At 21.7% G+C, this 10,456-nt stretch overlaps 4 protein-coding genes across 4 annotated transcripts, besides 27 other annotated features; 2 read left to right on the top strand and 2 right to left on the bottom strand.

Annotated features, from left to right (window-relative positions):
* Positions 1-283: part of a repeat region that runs on past the window's edge.
* Positions 284-287: 4 nt separating this feature from the next.
* Positions 288-325: a sequence feature (AT_rich).
* A 9-nt stretch (positions 326-334) lies between these two features.
* Positions 335-921: a repeat region.
* A 709-nt stretch (positions 922-1,630) lies between these two features.
* Positions 1,631-1,674: a sequence feature (AT_rich).
* Positions 1,675-1,720: 46 nt separating this feature from the next.
* Positions 1,721-2,539, top strand: EDI_130990 (uncharacterized protein; the record flags this gene model as incomplete). Its single annotated transcript, XM_001734988.1, has 1 exon — positions 1,721-2,539. One exon carries the CDS (start codon positions 1,721-1,723, stop codon positions 2,537-2,539), a length of 819 nt encoding a protein of 272 aa, XP_001735040.1.
* A 165-nt stretch (positions 2,540-2,704) lies between these two features.
* Positions 2,705-2,758: a sequence feature (AT_rich).
* A 25-nt stretch (positions 2,759-2,783) lies between these two features.
* Positions 2,784-2,892: a microsatellite.
* A 144-nt stretch (positions 2,893-3,036) lies between these two features.
* Positions 3,037-3,163: a microsatellite.
* A 557-nt stretch (positions 3,164-3,720) lies between these two features.
* Positions 3,721-3,741: a microsatellite.
* A 71-nt stretch (positions 3,742-3,812) lies between these two features.
* Positions 3,813-5,041, bottom strand: EDI_130980 (uncharacterized protein; the record flags this gene model as incomplete). Its single annotated transcript, XM_001734987.1, has 2 exons — positions 3,813-4,949; positions 5,012-5,041. 2 exons carry the CDS (start codon positions 5,039-5,041, stop codon positions 3,813-3,815), a joined length of 1,167 nt encoding a protein of 388 aa, XP_001735039.1.
* Positions 4,962-5,018: a sequence feature (AT_rich).
* A 160-nt stretch (positions 5,042-5,201) lies between the features above and the next one.
* Positions 5,202-5,348: a sequence feature (AT_rich).
* Positions 5,349-5,432: 84 nt separating this feature from the next.
* Positions 5,433-5,551: a sequence feature (AT_rich).
* A 111-nt stretch (positions 5,552-5,662) lies between these two features.
* Positions 5,663-5,715: a sequence feature (AT_rich).
* A 25-nt stretch (positions 5,716-5,740) lies between these two features.
* Positions 5,741-5,868: a sequence feature (AT_rich).
* Positions 5,869-5,901: 33 nt separating this feature from the next.
* Positions 5,902-6,012: a sequence feature (AT_rich).
* A 75-nt stretch (positions 6,013-6,087) lies between these two features.
* Positions 6,088-6,168: a sequence feature (AT_rich).
* Positions 6,169-6,326: 158 nt separating this feature from the next.
* Positions 6,327-6,390: a sequence feature (AT_rich).
* Positions 6,391-6,627: 237 nt separating this feature from the next.
* Positions 6,628-6,657: a sequence feature (AT_rich).
* Positions 6,658-7,038: 381 nt separating this feature from the next.
* Positions 7,039-7,088: a sequence feature (AT_rich).
* Positions 7,089-7,171: 83 nt separating this feature from the next.
* Positions 7,172-7,277: a sequence feature (AT_rich).
* Positions 7,278-7,346: 69 nt separating this feature from the next.
* On the bottom strand, positions 7,347-8,384 carry EDI_130970 (uncharacterized protein; the record flags this gene model as incomplete). Its single annotated transcript, XM_001734986.1, has 2 exons — positions 7,347-8,221; positions 8,345-8,384. The coding sequence occupies 2 exons, from the start codon at positions 8,382-8,384 to the stop codon at positions 7,347-7,349; spliced, it is 915 nt and encodes a 304-aa protein (XP_001735038.1).
* Positions 8,244-8,361: a microsatellite.
* Positions 8,278-8,463: a microsatellite.
* A 29-nt stretch (positions 8,464-8,492) lies between these two features.
* Positions 8,493-8,513: a sequence feature (AT_rich).
* A 77-nt stretch (positions 8,514-8,590) lies between these two features.
* Positions 8,591-8,652: a sequence feature (AT_rich).
* Positions 8,653-8,656: 4 nt separating this feature from the next.
* Positions 8,657-8,729: a microsatellite.
* On the top strand, positions 8,729-10,279 carry EDI_130960 (RNA-binding protein nob1, putative; the record flags this gene model as incomplete). The annotated part of the gene is made up of 1 exon (XM_001734985.1): positions 8,729-10,279. One exon carries the CDS (start codon positions 8,729-8,731, stop codon positions 10,277-10,279), a length of 1,551 nt encoding a protein of 516 aa, XP_001735037.1.
* Positions 9,313-9,459: a microsatellite.
* Positions 9,471-9,513: a microsatellite.
* A 69-nt stretch (positions 10,280-10,348) lies between the features above and the next one.
* Positions 10,349-10,427: a sequence feature (AT_rich).
* The last annotated feature ends 29 nt before the right edge of the window (positions 10,428-10,456 follow it).

The raw sequence follows: 10,456 nt of genomic DNA, 5'->3' as shown, positions 1-10,456 counted from the left end.
TCTGATATGTTTCCATCTGGTTTTATTTCAAATATTTCATTTTTAATACTTCCTAAATAATATTGATAATGTTTATTAATATCATCAATTGATTGTTGAATATCTGGAAGTGTTTCTATTTCTTCTTTAAAGAAATGGGTGTTCTTGTTTATTAACTCTTCCATTTTAATTTAATGAATATCAGATTAAAATCAGATGATTAAATAAATAAATACACGTTTATAATACTCATTTTATTTATTATTTTATCATTCTATTATTTTAATAAACGTCATTTCATTTTATTCATTAAATTAAATGTTATTTATTTTATTATTATTATATTCTTCTTTATGATTCGAAGGTATCACGTCAGAGATACACAACACAGAACCCTAAAATATTATCATCATTCAAATACACCAGTTATGGAATGGTTATAATGCTGTATTTAGTTAGAAAAACATCATAATCAATACTTCAAGAATAGCAGTGTTTATTAATTACAATGACAGATATCATTGATAATAAACAAATAGGTATTTATAAAGATGATATTATTACTTAATATGATACAAATATATTTGATAATATAAGATTATCAAAAAAAAGGTCTAGTGGTTGATACTAAAAAGAATATTAACCCAAAGCAGCACAGTAGTAATTATATACTCTTCTTAAAATAAGAAAATAAAGAAGAATTTTAATACTCATCAAAATCAAATAGAAATTAAATAATGAATATTTAAATAATTGATATTTAAAATACTCGATTCCACATCAAAAATGAGAAAAGGAAAATCTCACAATTCAACAACTAGAAGCAAAGAATAAGGCAATAGTTTAAGAACAAATACATTTAAAGCTCAGGGACGGGATTAGTCTCCCCTGAGCAAGGAACAATAGAAGATATTTCTATTAATACTTAATTAACTACTTTTTTTTAATTTGTTATTTATTCCACAAAATTATTTCTTTGCTTTTCTTCGTTCTTTTTGATTTTCTTGTTATTCTCTTCTTTATCACTTCTACTTATCTATTTCATTTCAATATTTACACTTAGTATTAGCTTTTAGTTGTGTCCTTGCACTTATCAACAGACTTGTTCTATTGTAGTATTTATTTCAATATTATAAGTTATTTCAATTTATCTGTTTTATACAGTTAGTGTGCTTGCATTGTTATTTGCCATTCACTCTTTGTGTTTTTACCCTATTTTATTGTTAAATAAGAATTCAGGTGTTACTTATTGAAAAATGTAATGTTGTAGTTATGCTTAGATTGTTCATTACATGGTTACTCAATGAATAAAGTTTTTAATGATTATTCCTATCAGAGCAAGTGTTGGTTAAAGAAAATTAGAGTGAGTAAATAATCAAAACAAAGACTGGTATTTGGTCATAACACTTAATTTGATATTTTCTAAGATGAAAATATTAAATTGTTAGTTATTTTTAAAGTTGTTAATTAATGATTTTTAAACCAAAAAATTTGAAATTTGTTATTCAAGCAATTCATGAAAGAAATAATTGATAAAAAGAAGAATTTTATTCAAAGAATTGATGTTGAAAAATCGTTTTCTTCTATAAATAACCAAAAAATAACATGAACTAGAAAATCTAAATTCTCAAAGACTTACTTAAAAGTAAACTATAATAAAATAGAAAAAGAATAATAATAATAAACATAAAATTTCAAGAGGTATATAAAAACAACATAGTTTTTAACTAATATCATTACAATGTCTATTATTAAGAAGTCAACTAAATCTATTAGTGAATCAACTGATAAGAAGAGAAAATCAGTTTCTAATGAGATTAAAGAAAAAAGCTTTATTATTGGATGTGTAATAAGATGTGGTATTAGTTTAGAACTAGAAAGAAAAACAAAGAATGATGAAGAAGGGCTTCAAAATTTTAATATTATTTCTGTTTGTGATGAAAGGATTCAAGAAGAAATTAATAAAAGATTTAAAGAGTGGGAAAAATTTATACAAGAAAATAATGAAGAAGTAGAACAAAGAGATAAAGATAAGTCATACGAAAATATTAGTTATGAGATTTTACTTAAAGAGTTAAATAATTATGGAAACGAAATTAATTATAAGAAAATAAAAGGAAGTAGTAAAATGGATAAAAGAGAAAGGGTATTAACATTTAATGGGATAAGGCAAGAAGAAATATATGAAAAAGGGGAAAAAGTCAATAAATATCTTATTAAAGAAATTAGAATTGAAGAAGGTAAAACAAGAAAGGGGTGTAGACGAATTATTAGAGAGATTGATTCTAATATTATTATCACACCACTATTCAATAATTTTAAAGTATATTGTTCAGAAAGTAATTATGATAAAGAAAATCCTAATCAAATAGAACAAATACCTGATTGTTATTTGAGTAATTGTGTTCAAATACCTTATTGTTATTACAATTTGAATTTAATTGGTGGTATATTACCAAATGATTATTATAAGGGATATAATTTACTAAATTCACCAGTTCCAACCCTATTTGAACAAACAGGATGTTCTAATATTGATGAATCAAGCTTAAAACCATAGTCAATGTAAGAGAAAAATAACAAGAATAAGATATTTGATATGATTTACTTTACTTAGACTGTAGTTATATAACATAACATTTATTACAATACTCTTTTAAATCTATTAAAAGAAAAGAAAAAGAGTAATGAAGTAAATGTTATATATAAATAATCTAAGTACAGCAAATATAATTAAATTTTTATTCTTTATTTTTATCTTAGTTTTAATAATATATTTCAAATACAAAGATAAATGGATATAATATTTTATATATTTCAATATAAATTTATTTTATTTTAAATTATTATTGATTCATATATTTTTTATATTATTTTTATCAATATAATTGATATTATTTCACTTTTTATTATACATACTTATTATTAACACTTTTCAAATGATGAAAAATAAGAGAAGTTTAACAATAATCATCATTTCATTTGATTGTAATTTTCATAAATAATAGCAGAACAAAAATATTTCATAATTAAATAAAATGAACCAGAATCAATATTTTTATTATAATTTAATTTATTATTTGAATAAGAAATTAGAAATTATTTTACTATTCAATTACTCATCATTTAATATAATTTCATTTTATATTAACTTTATTTTATTTAATTCATTATTTTTATTTGAAAGAATGAGTTAGTTTTAACACTAATGATTTGTTTATTATGATCAATAATAGTGTTTATGAGACACCCATATTGTAGTATTATTAATGATTATTTTTATAAGCCATTTACAATTGATTTGGTTACTATTTTCATTATTTTATCAAAATTTATTTAACATTAAGCAATTGATTTTATTTTAATTAGATATAACAATAAAACTTTATTCAGTAGAAAATAATGGTATTTATTTAAAGACTAATGTAAATATTATTTTCTTTTATCACTTTTATTTATTCTATCAAAGACCATCATTTCTAGTTTATGTTCATTAATATAATTTGTTATTCCATTATTGTTTCTATATTCTTATTTGTTAGATTTATACTTTTATATTCTATTTGTTATTTTACACTAATAAAGATTAAGAATATTCATTGTTAATGAATCAGTTCAATAGTTATTCTGTTCATTTATTATTTTTATACTATGATTTTATTTTTCTTATTATTCGAAGAATTTTATAAATAAGTTAGTTCATATTATTTAATATCTTTTGTTTTCCATTAATTAACTTTTAAAAAAAAAAAAAAAAAAAAATTAAAACAAATTCAATATTATTTGAATTTCTTCATAAAAACAACCCAAAAAATTGTTTAAAAAAATTGAATTTATTCATAATGGTATATATTTTGAATAAACCCACATTCTTCAAAGGACATCTCTGACAGATAATCTTGTTGCAAATAATCACAGTTTATTTTTGCGAAACAACTGATATCAACAACATCTGGATTATTTTGTGGCATAGCTTCATTATAATTTAAATTCTCAAAATTCACCAACCTTGGATCTACATTAATTAATGATACATTATGATCAATTTGTGTGTACTGGTGGTCACCAAAATGATAGTCTATTTTGTTATATGATAGAATATCTTCCAGTGAACCACTATGGCTAATAATATCCAATTCTTGTTGTAAAGTTTCTGGATATTTATTTAATTGTTGGAATGGTTCAGATACACTATATGAACAATGTTCTAATACTTGAGAACTAATATGGTCATTAATACAATTAAATTGATATTCATCAAAAATTGGATATTCTAAGAACTCTTCTTTTGATAATTTAATGTTATTTTGATCATTGATATTATTATTAGATATTTCATTATAATAGTCTTTATTCCCAATAAAAAGACCTTTTGGTTGATGTTTATTTGTTTTTAATAAATATGGACAAAGAAATTTATATACTGGAGTTCCAATTTTTTCTAAAACTTCTTCATTCTTATAAACACCAATAACTTCACCATCTTTATTTACTAAAGGGAGTTTTTGATATTGTTGACTGCTAACCCCATCTTTTGAACTTTTTGTATAAAATAAATTAGTATAACACCCAATATCTCCATATTTATTATAATATTCATTAAGAATATTCATAATAACAAGTTCATTATAAGTTAATTTCTTTTTCTTTTTTGTTTTATCTGTCTCAATTGATGTTTTCTTTATAGGAATTCCTTCATTATCAAAGTTTAATTGAACAATTCCTTTTTCTGCTTTAATTAAATCATATTCAAGGATTTCATCAAACATTATTACCCCATTTTGATTCCATATTTTTTGAATCGGGAAGAAATGGTTTAACTTTCCTGCTATTCTTTTCTCTTTTGAAAAAAGAAATGACCATCCTTTAGTTATCAGATAATAACACCCAGACAAGATATACTTTCTTCTTTTATTTGTCGATTCTCGTTTATTAGAGCATGTAGAGTGTTTTCTTGTTGGCTTTTGTAGCTTTAACTCTTCTTTTTAACTTATATTAAATAAAAATTGAAGTTCTTTTTATATTAAATAACTATTTTTGTCAAGCCAATTTCAATAAACATCATTAATCTTTTTATATGGAATAAAAGAATAGTTTATTTATGATTTTTTTGTTGATTTTTTCTTTGAAACTTTCAATTCCTCTTTCATTTATACCTTTTTTAAATTTGCAAAGTAGAATGATTATGAAGAATTTATGATTTACTTATGAAAAATAAAGGGTTAAAAAAAATTATGTCTAATATTATCTGTATTATTTTAATTTTTTGTTGTATTCTTAAAAATCAAAGAATTATTTATTTTAATTTATTTTATAATAAAAACTTTCTATATAAAACTAAAAATATTTATAATTATTTATTTTTTATTCTTTTGAGCTAAAATCAATTTAACATTCTATAATTTTATAAGAGATAAGTTTACATAATTCTTTTTCTAGTGTTATTTTGTTTCTTTTTTTAGTTATTAATTCTAAATTTAATATACTTCAAAAAAATTATCAACATAGTAAAATTTTACTTTTTTAATTGATAGTGTATTATTATATCTTATATTCAATAACATTTATTATACTTTAAAGAATATTGTATTCTCAGATAATTAAAGTATGACATTATATCTTTTTATCTAATAAATTGATAAAGATGTGTAAGTATAGATTATTATAATCTGTAATAGGTTACATTTTTTTTAAATTTTCATGTTATTTATTTATTTTTGTTAAAATAAATATTTTCAAAATGAAGTTGATGTATACCCCCTAAATAATAAAAATATATTATTGAATAAAATATATTATTCTCTAAAATAATAAACATTGTATTGATATTTATTGTCATATAATGATGTTATATTCTTATTTATAATGTTATTTGTTATTATTATTTAACATTACTTGATTTAAATTCAAACTGATGAAACCAATAATTTAATACAATGAATTAAATTAATATTAATGTTATTTTACATATAAACATGTTATTTTCTTATTTCTTAAAGTATTATTTAATTGTATATGTTTATAAGATAATATCAAAACAATACATCTTTGATTTATTTGATTCTATTATTCAATAAATGATAATAGTTGAACTCTCTTTTAGTTTAGTTAAATAATTATTTTATATTAAAATAAGTGTGTTATTTTATTGATTATATTTTGTATTTTATTTGAGTATAATTTTTTATTGTTTTTCATAGTGAATTTATGTTTATTTTAATCTTCATAATTTGAAAATCATATTATTACAAATACTAGAAATATATTCTACAATAATTACTAATATTCATTGAGAAACTAAAAGATTGTTTTCATTAATAGATAATTTAATGAAATAAACTGGTATCAATATTTTTATTGTTTATATTATTTAACAAGATATTATTTTATCAAAGAATAATATTAAAATAAGTGTGGTTATTCTGTATTCAAATATGAAAAAGTAATTTGTTTTGTTTAAATGGATGAGGATTAACTGAATTACTCTTCAAAGATGAGTTAAATTATAATAATGTTCTTCTTATTAGAGCTTTACTTAAAGATATAACAATTAACAACTCTCATATGATATTGTAATTTTTGATTGTCAACTAAAAAATGTTCAAAACTAAAAAAAATAGAAATTATAAACAAGAAAACTCAATTTACTTATAAAATAAAATTAAATTAAAAAAAATAGAATTCTCAATATAAGTGATGGCTTTCAAAAAGAGTTAATAGATACAACCACTCCATGAAATGAAAATAATTCTAATTATTATTTATTAAGTCTTCTAATAAATTAATTGTAATTATTCATCTAATTATTACAAAACACCTCTATACATAAAATTTAAGTTTATTAATCAGAGAATAATGAAATCAACAAAGAATAAAAGTATAAAACAATGATTCAATCATTTAAGTAATAATCTAAATACAATATTACAACACTATGAAATCTATCATAAAATTAATAAAAAAGACATACTCAAATGATCAATACAAAAGATTAGTATTCCTTCTTTTATAAATTGATTAACTTGTGTTGTTAATATGAACGTATTGAAAAGAGTCATCAATAAATAATAAATTAAGTGAAATAATAATATAAAATAAATTAAAATATTCTGACAATTCGAGATAAAGAATGGAACTTGATTGATATAAATTTATATTACATTATAGAATTGCCCATTACAAAAAGACATACAAATATAATTCAAAACAATATTTACATTATTTTAACTAATTTATTTCGTTTGAATAATGTTATTATTTGTTATCATTTTAAAACAATAAAAATAAATTAAATTTTAGACATCAATTAAACTAAAAGAATATACCATTATTTAAAAACAAATTGGTGGAGATATATTAAGATAACTTTAAAACGCTCCAAAAACATTTGGTTGTCCTGAATAATTACCATTAAATTCTCCAAATGGGGTGTATCCTTGTGGTAATTGTTGATTATTTTGATTAACAATTGGCTGAAATGTATATTGTTGAGGAAACATTGATTGAATAACTGAACATATTTCAAATAATGTATTATTTTGTTCTATGTCTAATCCTCCAAGAACATTCATTAAATGAAATTGTAATGTATTATATTCCATACCTGCCATTTTCTCACAGATTGATTGAATCCCTGCTTCAACTGTAGTAATTTTTGTTTCTTCTCTTCGAGTTAGACTACTGAGACGTTCAAGAAGAATTGTATTTGAAGATAATAATGCTAATTCAAAAACTTTTCTTTGTGTTATAGAACTTGGAATTGGAAGATCATTCTTTCTAGGTTTTTTTGTTTCAGTTTGTTGTTGTACTAAAGGTTTAGTAAGTATTTGACGAGATTTCTTTGTTCCATCAATTTTTGATGTACAACGAATTGGATACGAAATTACTTCTCCAACAACAATTCCATTATTAGAAACAATTGCTCTAATTTTAAATAACATGTCTTCATGTTTACTTGATAAAACACTTAATTTACATTCAATATTAATAGCTTCATTAGAAACTTGTTGTACTTTATATGAAATTGGTTTTTGTGATACATAAGGAACAAGTTTTAATTCTGGTATATCATATAATAATTCGCATGTTACTTCAGCATTTTCTATCGGTTCAATACTTGTTAGACACAACATAAAATTTGTTTGTTTCACAACAACATAAACTTCATTTTTACCTAATTTTTCAGTCATAACACATGTTTGTCTCTCTAAAAACACCTTTCCCATCTTATTTTCTTTACTTGCTTTTCAGTTAATTAAGATCACTTTTTTTTTTTTTTTTTTAAAAAAAAAGGGGTTTTTTTAATTTTAACTTTTATGTTCTATTTTCTTTTTACTTTTTGATTTTTTACTATATTTTATTATACTTATTTCATTTTTTATTAGAATACTTCTTTTTAAGTTCATTGAAAATTTGAAGAATTTGTTCTTTTATTTCTATTAATAGATTCGTTGTTTTTTTTCTATCTTTTTTAGTTTGTTATTTCGGACGATCTGATAATTTTATTGGTATAGTAAATAATTTAAATAAATATTGTTTCATATAATTCTAAATTCTCAGATTGTGTAAAAATATATCAATAGTTCAAATTTAAATATAGATAATAAACTCGAAAATAATAATAGATAATTTATAAATCATAATTTTTAAGAATAAAAAACATATTATTATTTTCTGTAATAAATAACAAAAACAAAAAACAAATTTAGAACCCTAAAATGAAAAAAAAAAAAAACAAGAAAGAAAACAGATGGAGGATTTACTTCACGATTATTTAATTGTTGATACAAATATTTTTCTTCGTGATACTGGAGCAAAGCTAAATCGATTTGCACACCATATTGTTACAGTTGAAGATGTAATCAAAGAAGTAAAAGATGAAGTATCACGACATAGATTAGAAACCCTTCCATATGATTTAGAGTTATCTGAACCTAAACAAGAGGATATTGATTATACTATCCGATTCTCAAAAGAAACTGGAGATTATAGAAATTTATCATTACAAGATATTAAAGTCATTGCACTTGCTGTACGTTATGTCAGAGAAAAATTACCATTTCTTGAACTTGCAAAACATCCTGGAGATTCAAGAAAAGTGATGAACGAACAAGAACGATTAAAAAAAATTCACGAACTAAAACAAATAAAATCTAATAAGAAAGAAGAAAATGAAATACAAAAGAGTAATGAAGAACATAAATCACTAACATGGACTATTCCTGTAAAAAGTGAAGAAGATAAAGAAACAGAAGATCCAAGATTTCCAAAATTAGGAGAAATGTTAAATGCAAAAACAAGACCTAAAATTATTACTCAATATGATTATAATCCAGAAGAAGAAGAACATAAAGAAAAGATTAATGTATTTGCAGAAACAGATGAAGAAAGTGAAGAAGATAAAGAATATGATGATTATAATGAAGTATTTGATGAAGATGAAGAAATAGAAGAAGATAATGAAGAACATGAATCAGAAGAGACATTAATAAAAGAAAAAGAAATAAAAGAAGAAGAAATAAAAGAAGAAGAGGATAAAGATATTGGTAAAGTTAGAATTGATCAAAATGAAGATAATCAAAGAACCGAATTTATTGTTACTAAAGCACCAATCAAAAAAGAAAAAGAGGTTGAAATTGATGAAGAAGGATTTATTAGTGTAAGTAAAGGAAAGAAAAAAGAAAATAAAAAGAAAGATGATGGGTTTGGAGAATGGATTACACCAACAAATTATCATCAATTAACAAAGAAAACGACATTTGAAAAAAAAACAATTAAACCATTACGTGTTGTTTGTATGACTTCTGATTATACAATGCAAAATGTAATGATGCAAATGGGAATTCGAGTAATGTCTGTTGAAGGAAAAATGATAAGAAAAATAATGAAATGGATGTTAAAATGTCTCATTTGTCAAGAACAAATTTTTGATATGACAAAAATGTTCTGTCCAAAATGTGGATATCATGATTTAAGACGTATTTCCTATTATGTATTAGCAAATGGATTAATTAAAGAAAACTTTAATGCAAATAGAACACTTAGTAAACGTGGTAGAATTTATAATATTACTGTTCCTAAAGGAGGTAAAGATAAAGGGATTATATTAACTGAAGATGTTTATAATGAACGTATTAAAGCAGCAAAAAGAACAGCAAAAAAACATAATAAAATTACTGATGGATTTGGAGTTACTACTCTTGCAGAGAAATCTGTGGTTATTGAGAATGGAAAAAAGAATCCTAATGTTGCAAGAAGAAAAATAGGAAAGAAAAATAAGAGACTTCAAAAGGATTATTAACAGTGTGTAAAATGTTATTATTTCTTGTCAACATTCCTTTTAAAGAAATGACATTAATAAGTGATTTACAAAATTAGAAAAATTACTTTTTAATTTATTTTTTATTTAATTTTATAATAAAATTCTTATTAAAAGAAATAAATATTAACTGATTTCAGTTGTTCTAATTTATGCATT

Source organism: Entamoeba dispar, genomic scaffold (genome assembly GCF_000209125.1).
Source record: "Entamoeba dispar SAW760 scf_1105229458835 genomic scaffold, whole genome shotgun sequence".
Lineage (NCBI taxonomy): Eukaryota > Evosea > Mastigamoebida > Endamoebidae > Entamoeba > Entamoeba dispar.
Note: the sequence above shows the minus strand (reverse complement) of the source record. Positions and strands in the feature narration are given on the sequence as shown.